The sequence below is a fragment of the Amborella trichopoda genome, chromosome 2, assembly GCF_054954075.1.
Source record: "Amborella trichopoda isolate Santa Cruz 75 chromosome 2, AtrichopodaSantaCruz75HAP2 v2.0, whole genome shotgun sequence".
Lineage (NCBI taxonomy): Eukaryota > Viridiplantae > Streptophyta > Magnoliopsida > Amborellales > Amborellaceae > Amborella > Amborella trichopoda.
The window spans coordinates 61,519,197-61,535,750 of NC_142337.1; the positions used below are offsets into that span (position 1 = coordinate 61,519,197).

The 16,554-nt window shown below is 34.4% G+C and overlaps 1 protein-coding gene across 3 annotated transcripts; it reads left to right on the plus strand.

Annotated features, from left to right (window-relative positions):
- The first annotated feature begins 956 nt into the window (after nt 1-956).
- LOC18445200 (vesicle-associated protein 2-2) lies at nt 957-11,726 on the plus strand. 3 transcript variants are annotated; one of them, XM_020674229.2, is made up of 10 exons: nt 957-1,101; nt 2,711-2,816; nt 4,221-4,291; nt 4,653-4,734; nt 6,036-6,151; nt 6,434-6,637; nt 6,891-6,932; nt 7,022-7,063; nt 11,014-11,091; nt 11,477-11,726. In XM_020674229.2, exons 2-10 carry the CDS (start codon nt 2,768-2,770, stop codon nt 11,585-11,587), a joined length of 795 nt encoding a protein of 264 aa, XP_020529888.1. In that variant the 5' UTR covers nt 957-1,101; nt 2,711-2,767; the 3' UTR covers nt 11,588-11,726. The 3 variants fall into 3 exon arrangements, with proteins under 3 accessions (XP_020529888.1, XP_006855403.1, XP_020529889.1); XM_006855341.4 differs by lacking the exon at nt 957-1,101 and adding an exon at nt 2,184-2,481; XM_020674230.2 differs by lacking the exon at nt 957-1,101 and adding an exon at nt 2,468-2,543.
- Nucleotides 11,727-16,554: the final 4,828 nt, after the last annotated feature.

Consider the following 16,554-nt stretch of genomic DNA (forward strand, 5'->3'; position numbering starts at 1 on the left):
TTTTTGAAAATTTGTTAATTTTTTTTTTAATCCATGATCGAATTTTTTGAAAATTTGCTGTACTTTCTATGTTTATCCTTTTGTGTGATGTAAATTAAATGTTGAATGGCGGTTCATGCAGGGAAAGAACATATCAATATTCGCATATTCATCCAAAAACATGAAAATTCTTAATGGAGTACCCTCATTTTTTATTGAATTCCTAAAAAACAATATTTATAATGAATTTTAATAATTTTTTCGGATTTTTTTGAAGCTTTATTCTGACCGATTCACCCGATTCCGATCCGGACCGTCGATTCGCCGATTCGGATCGCCGATTCGCCGATCCGGTTCGGTTTTTGAAAAGCCCGATCCGGTTTTTAAACCATTGATCCAAACTGATTGATTCTTATTCACAGCGGCTATCTCAATTAGAAATCACTGAGTTTTAAAATGCTGGGATATGGATATCTAGGATTCATATTGATATACATCCATAATTTAAAAAGTACATGGATATCTCGGGTTATTGATATACATTATTATGATCATTATAGATGTACATGTATATATCTATTAATAAAATTAGGTATTTAGAAAATAAGGATCAAGTTATTATACTATAATTCATAAAAAATAATGAAGATGTAGCCAATTAGGCTTTAATCCGTGGATGTAAAGCTTCGATTAGATCCGTGGATGTAAGGCTTCGACTTTCTCTCTCCTCTTTCCATTCGTAAAACACTTTTCATCGCCATATATGAGAAGAAGCATAGAAACTTTTCGTCACCATAGATTAGGAGAGGCATAGAAACTTTTTCATAAATATGAGGCAAGGTTCATTACAGATATTAATAGAAGTTACTAGGGGTTTGTTGGTCATTTTTCATTTTTAAACGTTGAAAAATATTTTGGCTCCACCAACTGCTCATAAAAGCCCGCCTGAACGTGGCTGGTGCAACTGCTTACCCTCTGCCCACCTTCTCCATTATTTTCACACGCATCCTCCTTTTTTTTTCTGATTAGGTTTAGAGTATTTTCAATTGAAGTCTTCGAGATCTCAGTTCTATTTCCGGTTAGGGTTAAGGCTTTGCTCCACTAGTTTCTGCTATTGTAGAGGTATGTCCTCAAGTTTCATCATGACCAGTAATTCATTATATATTTGTTTTCCCCTTTAATTTTTTTTATTTTTTATTTTTCATAGCTTGTGTGATTTTTAAATGTTATTTGGTAAATCTCCAGGTTTCCAATTCTTTTATTTTCTGCAAATTTTGGGGGTGATCCATGGAGTCAAAAACTTTTGTAGTATTCCTCTCTGTTTAATCTGTTTCTCTCCTAGAATTTGCCCATCTTCCTCATTCTAAGTTTCAGTTTTGAATGCTTTGTTAATTACCATTTATTCTGAAGCCCATGAAATAATTTTTTGCTGATTTTTTTCAAAAAAGAATCATCTTAAAAAAGTACAGGACTGTAGCAAATGTCTAATTTCGAGTTTTAGGGAATTCATAGACGCAAAGATGATATAGAACTCAAATTTGTTCTTAAACCTTTGAACTCATAGTGAAATACCAGCATCTCTTGGAATGATATATTTGATTATTTTAGCCCCATTTTATTTATTTTTAAATCCCAGAAAGAATTTCTAGACCTAGAGGGCATGTTTTCATCTGCGTATATAAGGATCGTGGATTACCCATCTTACTGCTAGGTGAAGGATTTTGGGCATCCACTCCTCTAAGTTCAACAAAAAGTGACGATTTTTTTTAAAAATATTAATGGAGGAAAAAAAAAAAAAAGGCCAAATGCAAAATATTGGGAAATTGGTAGCGAACTGTTTTCTTCCGCTTTTCTTGTGGGCATGGGTGAAATTTATGGACAGTTAACTTCCGACTGCAACTGATGGTTCTTAATTTCTGACAATGTAAATAATTCATGTCATTTTATTTTATTTTTATTTCTTATTTGGAAAATTTATAAATCACACGGTTTATAATTATATGAGTCCATGTAGAAGTGAGTCACCTCTTAAAAATTTATTTTTGAAATAAGTTTTTGGATTTAATCTAATTTTCCTTAAGATTGCTCAGGAAAAAAGGACACGTGTAAGTCCGAATAACCTAAATGCATGAAAAAGCTCTTCATACTACGGTAAAAACCTCAGGAAAAAAGTCCATATAAGGTGTCAAACATATATATGTTATATAAAGGTATAACTTTTCATATAAAAACCAGTGAATAGCAATTTGTTGTTCAACCCTAAAAAAAAAAAAAAAAAAAAGAACAGAGAGAGAGAGAGAGGGCATCTGTTGTTATTTTACACAAAAATTTCAACTGTAATTTTAGTTTCTCAAGTGACAGTAAATATATACTGTCGGTTCAATGAAACTTCTTGAAGAAAAAATTACCCTTATCAACTGCTTATCAAATCCTTATCTCTGACGCCTGTCAAATCCTTCGATATGTGCACTTCATAATGCTCCACTGCCACAAGAAAGATGGGTAAACGCTATTGCATAGCGGAATTAGTTTCTTTAAATTGTTTTTGCACATGCATGCTCATGGTAACTATGGTTATTTGAATAAAAGATTGGGACATTTTTGGTCAACGGGTGTTCTGGTTAAATTTCCCCTTCGGATGCTTTCCCTTTTTTGGGTTGATTCCTCCCTTTGGTTATAGAATGCTGCCCTTTTTCGGATAATTGAAGGTTGCATAGCTTTGTGATTGCAGATTATTTCAGCTACTGCGAATTTCTAGTGAGAGAAACGTAATTCTAGTGAGAGAAACATGAGCGGGGAGCTTGTAGGTATCCAACCCCGCGAGCTGAAGTTCACCTGTAAGTCTTTTGAGGCCATGATCAACCACGATTCCATGAGATACTAGATAATACAGTTTGAAATACTGATTGCTTCTTACTTACAGTCTTTTTTTTTTTATGTGTTTTACTTGTTTTCAAGTTATTATCTTGCGTTGTATTGTTTCTGGACATTTGCATTTTGTTTAATGGACATTTATGATCAGGGGGTTATTGAGGGTTCTTGATTATTAAAATTGTAATTGTTACTTTTGGAAGAGATGAGTTCTGGTATTCCATCGAGTGGTTAAGTATCTATGGTGAAATAATTCGTTTTACTGTGAACTAAAGTATATCCTTCTGGTAGTTGTGCAAGTCTTTCATTGTGGTGATCAACATCATGATCAACCAGTATTTCTAGAGATGCTGGATATTATAGTTTAAAATAGTCATTGCTTCTTAGTTTCAGGCTTTCATCTTGTTTCTGGACTGTTTTTATGGTCTCTTTAGGGCATGTATGGAAGGGTTCGTAGTGTGGTCTTTACTTCTGAGATTATAATTGGTACTTTTTTGGATTGGATTTTCACTGTTCCACAAAATAGGTGAAGTACTTTATATCTGTGATTGAAAACTCGGTCTTGGGCTCGGGCCACGAACCGTGTAGGGCTGTATCCCAAATCACTGTCCGACTCGGTGGACTCTCTGGAAAGAATAACAAAGTGACTCCGGAAAGAATAACAAAGTAGTGTCCACTACCCAGTTGGACTTGGCTTTAGCCTCGACGTTTCGGACCTGGAGCTGGGACTCCACTGGGATTGAGTGGCTGGGGTGAGTCCAAGCCCGACTCACCAAGTTTCCAATCACTGCTTCATTTTTTAGCCTGAATGTGTTATGGTCTTCCAGTAATTGGATTGATTGATGGTAAAGAAACTGGTCCAATGGATAATGTTCTGACGGTTTTTTTAATCACTTTTGCGGAAAGGTGCAAAAAATTGGAAAAAGGTTGTGTATTTTTATGAATATATTTTGGTTTGGTACACATTTTTAGTGGAAATACTGTTTTGGTAATGTGTAAGAAGCTGGTGTTTACGACACATATTTATCCGAGTACAAGGGTTAGGCATACTGAGCAGGAATATCCTTACAAAGAGGCTGGTCAATGGTCCTATACATTTGGACATCTATGTACTGTGTTGTGGTAAGAGTACCAATTGTGACACTTACAATTACGATTATTCCACAACCTAAGTAATTGCAATTTAGCAAAACTATACTGCTTAATGGCATCTTTGTTCTCTTTTTATTGTTATGCAAGATTTGCTGCCTTCAATCTTATCATTTTTTATCGTGTTCCTTGTTTCAAACTTTCAATCATTTAAGATGCTTCATGCGCGAATATCTCTATTTGAATGTAAGTCTAACAGAATTTGAATTTCAATTTGGCAGTTGAACTTAAAAAGAAAAGCTCATGCTCTGTTCAGCTTGTCAACCACTCGGACCAATATGTTGCTTTCAAGGTGATACTTTTTATTGAACATGGATTCTTTCTATCTAACTTCCTTACTTTGTCCCTGACTTGGATGAGTTTTAATGGTATTCATAATGTGACTGTAAACATGGACATCCCTTTGGCATCCCATTTAATGTTAAAGTAGTGCTAGTTTGATAGTATATAATGCATTTTAGGAATGTAATGCATTTTCGGAATTTTAATATACTCTAATTCCTTTTATCTGTATTTTCTCCTTAATAATTCCTTCTGAAAAAGAATCACACTGTTTGACGTTTTAACGATCTCTTGAAGGATAAACTCCAGACATCACCATTCATAAAGAAGAAAAAAACAGAAGAAAAATTTAAACAATTTGCTTTTGGCAGGTTAAGACAACCTCTCCCAAGAAATACACTGTGCGTCCAAACATTGGAGTTATCTTGCCATATGCAACTTGTGACTTTACAGGTAATTGTGATTCCTCCCATGGGATGATATGAAAAATGTTGTACTAATTACAATGCGCTTCATTAAGTTTAGATACAACCCGAAAATCTTGAGCTTTTATTTTACTCATTTTTTTTATTTTATACTATCCTCCTACACCTTCTATGGTTTTAAATGACAATTTGTTTTCCATCTGACATTTAACGTGGTGCTGTGAGCTGGCTTTCTGGTCCATGTAGCTGGCTAGTTGTACGTAATATTCCCATTTGGGCTCATTATCTTTTGCTATGCATGGAGCCATGGTGTACATATTGTAAGAAATTCTGGAATTTGAGCTGAATTTTTACCTAAAATGTTTTGGAAAATAAGGTTTATGGCCACAAATAGAAATGAAGCTGGAATATAGAATTGTGGCTGATTTTGATCTTTTTGATGATTTAAAAATGGGAAAAGTTTATATAGAGCTGAGGCTCTAAACCCTCAAATTAGAGCCTGCCTCAAAACTTTCACTAGAAGAGGTTGTTTTAATGCCTAAATATTCTCAAATTTCATCTCGACATCAAAATGCATGGACATAAGAAAAACAATAGATTTCAAGATTTGGAAATAATGTATTTTGTAACGCATTTTTGGACCGTCAATTTTCAAGATTTTCAAGTTTTCATAGATATGTCGATCCACACTATTTTTCAAGCTTTATATTTTAAGGCTACCACAAAGATTTCCAGTATTGAAACCACATTTCTCGATACTATTTGAAAGTAGGCTCTAATTTGATTGTTTAGAGCCTAGGCTCTAAGCAAACCACACCCTTTAAAGATTTAAGTAAACAAATTATGTTAAATGAAATTTATTGAAATACCCATAGGAGATGAATAATTTAACATTCAATGGATTTACAAGTATTCTAACTCAAGATTGTGTGACTGTCTATGGGTATTTTGACATTAAATCAAAAGATTTGGGCAAGGTGTTAAATTGTTCATCTCTCACGCATAATTTGATAAATTTCCCTTGTTTTAAATATTTACTGGAAATTATTATCTGTATTTTGGCTCAATGATGGTGTTATAACTCAAAGATGTGGGTTGTAATCTCCATCTCAATTTTGGTGAGGAGCCAAAACTGAGGCTATATCTCAAGTATTAAGCATTCCTGAAACTTGCTGAGAATGCATGGTGATGTTTTGAAAATAAAAGGATATGATAATTCCTACTATCAATCTTTTACTTTCGCATTTGTTGTTTTTTATTTGTTTGGAAGTCAACTATGACAAGAAAATGTTCTTCTTGATAGTTAACATTTGGCTTACAATGATGTAGTCACAATGCAAGCTCCTCATGAAGTACCACTAGGCATGCAGTGCAAGGATAAGTTCTTAGTTCAGAGTACTGTTGTTCCGTTTGGGACTACCGTAGAAGACCTCCCATCTGGCTTGGTTAGTGATTTGAGTCACCTTTTTCTTTAGTTCCATTTGCTCAATTTTATAGGTCTTTCATGCTTCACAGTTTTCCCGAGAAAATCACAGAAAATTGAATTAATGAGTTTCTTTAGTTCCATTTGCTCAATTTTCTAGGTCTTTCATGCCTTCACAGTTTTCCCGAGAAAATCACAGAAAAATTGAAGAAATGAGTTGATAGTGATCCTTATTAGTGTTTCGAGTTGCACCTTTTCTTTAGTTTCGCTTTCTTAGTTTCTTATGTATATCTTTCTTTCACAGTTTTCACAAGAAAATAGCAGAAAATTTGAAGAATACAAGTTGAAAGTGGTCCTTATCAGCCCCCCCAACTCTCCCGTGTTGCAACCAATCAATGCAGCCTTGAGGTCATCAGAACCGGCTTATGAAACAGAGCCAGCTTATGAAACTTTAAAAGCAAAAGAGCAACCATTGGATCAAACTGAAAACCTTCCTCCGCCTCAAGTTGTAAGATACTGTATTCTTTCTAATGTCCATCATCATTATCATCCAAGCCTTATCCCAATTTATTTGGGGTCGGTTATTCTTTCTAATATGAGTCATTCACTGAAATATAGAACTGTTATCTATTATGTACAAGTCCATGCAGGCTTGTAAGTAACTTGAAAACTTGATTGAATGTTTGGATACCTCCATATGTTCCTCAATCATATTTGGTTTTATGATATCTATTACTTATTGTTTTTATGCTTATTGACAGGTTACTGAGGATATCGAGAATCTGAGATCAAAGCTGAGTGAGGTCTGTACTCAATCAAATTTTATGTTATGGATGTGGTTCACAGATTTACTTCTGTATCTATTACTTATTGTTTTTATGCTTATTGACAGGTTACTGAGGATATCGAGAATCTGAGATCAAAGCTGAGTGAGGTCTGTACTCAATCAAATTTTATGTTATGGATGTGGTTCACAGATTTACTTCTGTTTGCTTAAGATATTTCCTTGGTTCATTTACCAGCAAATACGATAGTGTATATATAATCCTGGCCTTGGCCCTAATAAGGAAAATATCTTATTCTTCTTTCTCATCACACTTCAAATGGTAATTAAAAACTTAAAATTGTTACTTACGTATAGAAGCTTTTTTTTATATATATTGTTTTTTTGAGAGGATGACTGGACAAGGGTGAGTTTCGAAATTTAAATCCCCAAGAAATCTTGGACCTCAGGCACATCTTCCTTTATAACGGGAAATAAAGTCCCCACTAGAAGGAGCTTGCATTACACTCTCCCTCATTCCCTTATTTTATTATAATTGGGGTTTCCAACAAGATCTTCCATGGTGACACTGCTGGAGCACCTGCAGACAGAAGTATTGTTCACTGAATTTTATCCCCATGGTTATGTGGAAATAATCATCATATAAAATTTTGGGAGGGTATAAAGTTTATATCCCTTAGTCCTATTGGGAAATGATCTTTGTTTTCTATTATACTCAATGGAGTAAATGAATCACGAGCAATTAGTTCTCAAGTGCTGGAGATTCATGTCAATTGTTAAAAGATTCCAGAAACTCCAGCATATCATTTATGATGCCCTTCTCTTTATTGTTGTCATTATTATTGTTATTTTATTTTTTCATTTTTTTCTTTTTGTTAGACTAAAGGTTTTTATATGCTAAAAAATATAGATTTGGGTTGGACTTCATAGTGTCCCAATCCAAGTCGATTCAATACTAAGTAGACTCTGCAAGTATTTGAAGTTTCAAATAGACTCTGCAAGTATTTTTCAAAAAACACTAATAAAAGAATGGAACTGAAGCCAGTTTTAATATGTCCCTGCAAGACTTGGTGAGGTCCTGATTCAAGTCCATAGTCGACTCATCTGAGTTTTAGACCTTGGTTAACTCCAAGCACTCTCTTAATGCATTACTATTTCGCTCATGGAAATTATTTTAGCAGCGATGACCATTCAAAGGATCTCTCAAATTATAGTGTAAATATCCTATCTACCTAGATGTGGTGTTTGTACTCATTACTTATGCCCACATGTTTTTCATGCCTTTGCCCAATTCCTTAGAACAACTTGAATGTGCTTTTAATTATCTCAAGTATCAGTAATAACCTATGCTTCTAAATAATAGTTGCATGTGCAGTACTGATTATAGCTTTTGCTTTTTCTTCCTACATACAACAAATTACCCATCAGTGATGTTGAGTATTATTAGAAATCACCAGGCATCTGCATTTGTTCGTCAAAAAATCGTCTTTGTATTTCTATTAGAGGCAGAATGATGGCCCCTGCATAGTTTTGTATTGTCGATTAGCCTGAAGGATTTATATATGTCTTCTATGATCTGATTGCTTATATTTGCAATCAAGTTGGAAATATGCAAGGCTATGAAAAATTGAAGCGGATGAAGAATTATGGTAAATTCAGAAATGGGTAATTTAGGCATTTTGTTATTTGATAAGCTAGGCAGGAGGCTGCCTTCCTATTTAGTATCACTACATACACATTTGGTCATTTATTAGGACCTGTAAAATGTAGTTTGGTTGAAGTCCTAGGTGTGGCACTTCGGATGGAACTGATATTGCAGTTTGGGGGTGAAACTTTCATTCTGATGTGGTTCACCAGTAGCCCAATCAGTAGACAACTGTATATTTGTTCTTACCATGGAAGAGTTGATAACAAGGAGTGGAGGCAGGGTCGATTGGAGTTAGTTCAAGTCAGTTGGGTGGTGGAGTGTTGAATTGTTTCCAAGTACTTGTTTTAGAGTTATATTATGTCTAGGAATCATGTAGAGATATTTGTATGGAGACTGACTCCTTGGTAAGTCTATTACCTCTTCCCTGAGGAGCAGATAACCCTAAGTCCATTTTGGCTTGGATCATAGTATTTTTATCTGTTCTTTATTGTCCTAGAACCCTTTCACTAGTTTGGAAGTTCAAGAACATAAAGCATGAGTCTATTGGAATGGTTGAGGAAAGAGTCGCTGGATTGATCATCATCATCATCATCATCCAAGCCTTATCCAAATTATTTGGGGTCGGCTACATGAATCCTATTCTTCCATTTCTTTCTATCAAGGGCTATATCTTCAGTAATAACAAAAGTCATGATATTTATATATATATATATATATATATATGGCAGTGATTTCATGCAACAATTGTATCATGCAACCACACTTCTTAAAAACCATGTTTGTGGTATTTGTATGAACCAAAATTTTGCACACACACTCTTCATCTCAATATTGAATCCCAAAAAAAAAAAGTTCGATTTGAACCCTAGATATGGTCAAAATGAGTTCCCCTCCAACAACGAATCTAGACAATTCATTTGGTGAATTTCAAGATCTTAGCCTTTACATACTCAAAATCATTTTTTTCATCTTTAACACTATTTTTCTAATGATAATAAAGCCATTTAAAAAAATTGGAAAAGAAAAAATCCTTCTAAGGCCTAGATCTAAGCATCTTATCAAAGTGGACGGCCTATGTTAATTGGGCTAAAAAAATATTTTCTAGGTTGTGTTTTCAAAATTTTCTTTTTTGAGATTGTTCATTAGAATGAAAAGAGTGTATATTTTAAAATTTGGATCAAACAAATGGTCTTAACATGATTTTTGAAGATTGTTTCATTATACTATGACACAATCGTTGCGTGAGATCCCTACCTATATATATATATATATATATATATATATATATATATATATATATATATATATAGGAAAACTCTTAAAAACACCTATAGGCGAAATTGAATAGTGTTTCGCCCCGCTACAGATATGCTATGTCCGTGACGGTTTTGCCTTAAAAACGCCACGGATCTACGGGAGTTGTGGCGGTTGCCCGTGTTTTTTTGCATGAAAAATACTGCAACGGACCTACTATGTCCGTTGCAATCTTTTAATCTACCCCGTCCAAAAAAATCGGATTGTGTCGAGCTTATGGGCAAAACACTGTTCATTTTCGCCCATAGGCGTTGTGTAGTGGCTTTCATATGTATGTATTTTCCGCCTTTACTCTCGAATCATTTGCTTATCGGGTGGCGAAAAATGCCGCTTGCGCTGCGGGAGATGCCCGCCTGTAGGCCCCGGCTTGCTTCTCGCCCGAAAGAACCAGAACCGTGGGGGCCGGCTGTCAAGCGAAAGCAGATTCAAGGAAAAATATTGGAGCGCAACAGATTCGATGCTCGAACAAAGGTTCGGGGCCCAATGGTGTATATATATATCATCATATTCTTTTTCCAACTATTTGGGATCGGCTACAAAAATCCTGATTTGTCATTGTGCTCTAAACCACTTAAACTAGTATTCATGCTGAAAGCGAAGTAAAACGTGTGCTGCAAGTTAAAAGAGGTTATTAGCGCCTCCTTATGGAAGTGGCTTTGATTGAGTGCTTAGGGACACAATGCTCATAGTTAACCATCTTCGAAACAGTGGTATCCAATTGCAAAAGTTTTGTGCATTGTTTGGAATGGCTCAAGAGAAGAAGCATTGGTGAATTTCCTAGAGGAATGCGGGGCCATTTCTTCGGTTTCTTTGGGACCCTAAAGGAGTTTATTAGTTCTTGGAAATCTGGCCCTTCTGTAACAACACAGGAGGTGTTGTACCTTGGCTTTTTTAAACAGTGCTGGAGGAGAGAACAAAATAAATTCAACAGAAGAGCATTTTTCATGGGAGTGCAAATTTTTATAGAGTGAGGGTAAGGGTTAGCAGTTGTGAAAACATCGAGATGAGCATTATGTCATGCTTCCCCCTTTTTTTTTCAATTGTTGTGTGTCTTTAAACTTTCTGTCCAATTAAAATTTCATTTTTGAGCCCTTTTTTTAGCTCAAGGTTCTAATGATTGTGGATGGAACATTTTCAGGCTGAGAGGATGATGACAAGGTTGCAGGAAGAGAAAAGCATTATCCTCGAGCAAAATGAAACATTGCAACAAGAAATGGTAAGTCTCCTAATTGGGTTGCATTTTCATTCTCCCTTAAAAGATTTGCACTCTTAAAAGATTACCCAGTCGCTCATGCACTTACACTATCCAAAAGGTTATTCAAGCGTTTACAGTTGACATAATAACATATATTTACAATTTATAAATTGGTACAAGCTATTTGGATGAAACTTGCCTTGCCTTTAGGGCGTGGCCGAGTAATCTGGCCGAGTCCGAGGGGCCTCGGCCAAGTCTCCAAACATGGACTCTCTCTCTCTCTCTTAGTTATATGCATGGGATCAGGATTTTATCTGAGTTTTCTGATAATATTTGGCATCGGTAGGCAAATTTTTTTTTTTTCCAACGCATTTAAAGCACCCTCTTTCCTCTATTGGTTTTGCAGGCATTAGTGAAAAAGCGGCCTCGAGTGAAAGTGCAAGTGGGTTTCTCCTTTTTATTTGTCTGTTTTATCGGCCTTGTTGGTGCATCTTTGGGTTACCTCCTACATCTCTAGTCTTTTCACATGTTTTGGGGCTCCACGCTGGTTATAGTGAAAATTTGTGGGAATTTTTGAAGTATTTATATTTGTTTAGAAAATTATAAATAGCCCTTTTGTTGTTTAAAATCAATAATGCAAATTGCTGTTCCTTCAATGTATATTAGTTCTTTCTTGAGAGGAGTGTTTTTATGAGCACATGACATGAGATATAATAAGGAGAGTTAATTGTCGTTTTACCCGCACATTTTTTATGGGTAATTGTTTTACCTGCACATTTGAACTGGTTACATCGCTTCCCAAAAATTTGCATGAATTCGTTAAAGGGAAAGCTTCACATGTGACTCAACCCATATATAGAAGCCGTCAGATTGAGTAGATGTTTGATACTGCTTGAATCACGGCTTAGGTGTAATTTACCGTGAAATTTGAAGCATGCATATATCCATTGTTCGTAAAACCAGTTGGTCAGCTTGGAGCTGTTAGGGTTCCGAGTCAGGTTAGGCCCAGTTTTGTAGTACCAGTAGTTTGATGAACACCTCATAAAGGGTCCAAATCCAGCTGGTTAGGCCTTGAATCGGTGAATTTAATTAAAAACCGGTCAGTTTTTGTCATAGTTCAGAAAAACGGGCCGCTTACCGCTTAGGCGGTCCAGAAGGCCTGGGCGCATCGCTTAGGCCTAGGAGATAAAACTGTAAAACTGGGCGGTCTTTTCTGGGTGGCCGCCTAGGCGGCTTGTGCCCTACCCAAAGGTGGAAAACTTTTTTTTTTTTTCATTTTTTTAAAAGATATAAAAGGTAAGAATGATGACATTGGAACCCTCAACCCACCATAATCCCTTTTAGAGTACCAGAAACTTTCAAAAAATTACATTTCATTAGATCAATTTACATTGCAATGGATCAAATCATTGAAGTGTTTCTCAAAGTTTGGAGTTCAAAAAATCAAATCAGCGAAGTGTTTCTCAAAGTTTGGAGTTCAAAAAACTAAAGTAAGTGTATTTTTTAGTTTGCTTGTTTTATTTTTAGATGTCTTTTTCAGGAGTTAGTCAGAGTGGAGATCTTCAAAAAACCAAAGTAAGTGTATTTTTTAGATTGCTTGTTTTATTTTGATATGTCTTCTTCAGGAGTTAGTCGGAGTGGAGATCAGGGTTGGAAATATGGATACAACCGGAATCCAAATGATGCAATTTTTGTGAAAAAGATACAAAATGAGGTATAAACCGGTTTAAGAAACATCTTGCTGGTATTAAGGGAGATGTTGCCACTTGTAAAAATGTTTATGAAGCTATCAAGGAGGAGATTAAACAATTTTTAAGTTATGGAAAACAAAAACAAAAATAAAATCTTTGTCATAGATATATTTTTGCTACTCTTAGAAAAAAGTGATCCAAGTTAGAAGTATGGTTACAATTCAAAACCAACTGATAAAAATTATATAAAGTGTAATTTTTGTGAAAAAGATACCAATGGGGTTATTAGCTGTTTAAATAACATCTTACTGGTGTTAAAAGTAATGTTACTTCTTGTACAGAGGTTCCTGAAGCAGTTCGAGATGAGATTAGGCATCTTCTGAATTTTGAAGAACAAAAAAAAGATGAAAATAAGCCTTGTTTTATGAAGTATCTTCTTCAATTTCTAGTCGGAGAGGTGATCCGTGTTGGAAGTGTAGTTATAACCCGAATCCAAGTGATAAAAATCGTATTAAATGTAATTATTGTGCAAAGGATACTAATGGAAGCATTTATCGGTTTAAAAAACACCATGGTTGGTATTACATGGGATGTTGCCCCGTGTAAAAATGTTCTTGAGGCTACCAAAGAGAAAATTATACAATATTTGAGTTCAGAGAAGCGCAAAACAAAAGATCAAGCAGTCAAGACTCTTAAGGCCTCATCTGCACATACTAGTGAGAGAAAGATAGAAGAAGAGGAGGAGGAAGAGGTAGATTCAGAAGAAACAGAGAGGACAAATGTTATATTGAAGATGGAGATGATTATGATGATGATAGCCTCGACTCTGATGCATATGATGAGGTTTGCCTTATTGATATTCCTTCTGATGATGATGATGATTGAAGACTCTTGCCTCTTGGTGCTAACTGTTGAGTGTTGAGTCAGTTGACTTTTGCATTGAGTCATAAGTGCTGACTTTTGTTAGACTGTATATTTTTAAAATTTATGTATATTTCTATTGTGTTGAGTGTTGACTTTTATATCCTACACTTGTATCAGTTGTTTAGTTTTACAGTTTACTGTTTTAACAATATGGATTATCAAATTCTCTTCTCGACTTCTATCTTTTTCTTTTTCTTTTTTTCAACTTGGAATATGGTATATTGGGATTTTTACTTTTTTTTCAACTGGGTAGCCGCTCAGGTTTTGGGCGCCCACTTAGACGCGCTTTCTGATACACTGGTTTCTACTAATCAGACCGGTTTAATGCTAAACATGCGTTTTTTTTTTGAAAATAATAGACATTTTTTTTAAAAAAAATGGGCGTTATTTAAAAAGGACCATTATATGATACATGAACTTGTGAATCCACCTTTTACAGTTTTGTAGATTTGATTTTCTTCCTTTTTTTGTAGTTTTTTTGTGGTTTATTGTTGTACAACACTATCAAATCTCTATAAAACATTGAAACTATAATGAAAAATCGAAAAGAATGAGATTTTGCATATTGAAGTGGCGGATTTTTAAATCTTTGAAATTTCCATCATTTTCTCAATAGCACCTTCAGTACTGCATGGATCTTCGTGAAACTTGAGGGCTTTGAATCATTATTAAAGCATTCATCAATTCCCTATTTCAATTTGTCCAAAAAGATGAAGATTGCAAATTGATTTCTGCCTGCAAAGCTACTGCTCAAAGAACTGTGTTCGATCCCATAAACTCATTTCTGATTGATCTATTGCTCGTTTTTTATAAAATTGAGTTGTGCATTTTGATCATTAAGGCTCCATCTATCAAATACCTTACCGGAGTCAATGGCATCTAATAAGTTTTTCTACCCTTGTTATTGATTTTGTATATTTTCACTATTCCCACCCCACTATTCTTGCACCAGATTTCCCTTGTTGTATTCAATTGACGGAATGGAATGGTGTATAAACAACACTTTTTTGATTATGATGATACTAGGACGAAATATATTGATTTATTATCGAGCAGATTTTTTATATGGATTTTTCCTGCGTTTTTGTCACAAATTTTTCATGAACTGAAATTTTTGCCATTTTTTTAGAGCGTTTTCACTACTGAATTTGTTAAAAGATTCATCTATTTCAATTTGTTAAAAAAAAAGAGGAAAATTGGGGGTTGATTTTGACTCGAAAATTTTGGTGTTTTTAAATAATTTGGCTCGATTTTAATGTTTCTTAAAAAAGTTATGCTTTTCAATCAAATTATTATTTTTTTATAAAAATATATTTTTTGTGATGAATATAAGCAAAAAAAAAATTCCTTCTTTTTAATGTTATATATTTTTTCAAACAACAAATTAAAATAAGTGTATCATACAGTGCATAATAATGTTGCTTGATCTTTAGCTCGATTTTTTGCTCGATCTTTTTAGTTATTTTTATTAAGTGCATGATGTAGTTGTATTTGTAATAATGGAGGAAAATAGTGCATCTTTATCATACACATTGAATTTATTTTTATTTTGGGTTAATTCTAGATTTTCATTAAGTGCATGATGTAGTTGTATTTGTAATAATGGAGGAAAATAGTGCATTTTTTTATCATACGAATTGAATTTCTGTTTATTTTGGGTTAATTCTAGTGTTCTTTATGATTTTGGCTCGATTTTTTGTGTTCTTAATTAAAGTTTTTTTTTGCGATAAAATTATGCATTTTTATAAATATATGTTTTTTATGATCAATAAAATTTCAATTTAGAGTAATGAATTGCATTCCTATGTTATACTAATTTCTTGTATACACATCTTGTTATTTTTAGCTTATCATATACATGAAAAAAATGGGGAATTTGTGTACAACAATGCCACAAAAGCAGTTGAAAAATTGTATCCAGGTTAGTTTTAAGTTAAAACTTATAATAGTTTAATACAATACTATTTATGGTCTTTTTAAATCAATTTTTTTTCTATTGTTAAGTATATCTATTTTTATTTGTGTCAACAAGATGGTGGACAGACCTCAGCCATGAGTGGATATCACAAAGGACCTTACTATTAGACCAAGATTTTCTTAGTGGGCCAGTTGTCGTTATGGATGATAATGTGGATGTTGCAGCACCTAATGAATAAGACATAACAGTGGACATAGATATCGACTATGACAATTATGTCGGGAATGAAGATGAGGCATAGATGACGATGTGACAATGGAAAACGATTGGTAAAGTTCAGTCATCCAGTAATATGAAGAGGCGCAATATGATGCTGTACTCGATGATGAAGAAGATCCAATGAAATTGGCTCGAGAGGAAATCCAAGCATAGTAACTACTCGACAAGAGAGAGATGAAATCGTAGCCGACACCATAACTTGGTTATTTATGATGGTGACAATACTGAAGCTGTTGAAGGCCATAACATAGAACATGGTGGGGGTAACACAGAAAAAGGTGAGAAAGACCACGAAGGCTAGACGAGTCTAACAGACGTTGGCCAAGGAGTACCATAGGAAATGTTCGTAACTGATGAGGGAGTACAACTGCGGCATTACAACTCCCCCAGGCCCTACTCAGATATTTCACCCCGTGAACCCCGATAGCAAAACACAACAGTACCTTGATTCCCCTCGCCACTCTCATTAATATTAGTCATTGTTAGTTGGACTTTGTAATTTCATTAATTGAATTAATGTCAAATTATAAATTGTCTTATACATCTCCATAGTATTCAAATATTAATTTATATAAAAAATTGTTTCAATTTTTTTTAAGATAAATGTAAATAATATATTAATCTAATTTTTATTATTATTATTATTTTTTTATTTTTAATCTAGTGGACGGC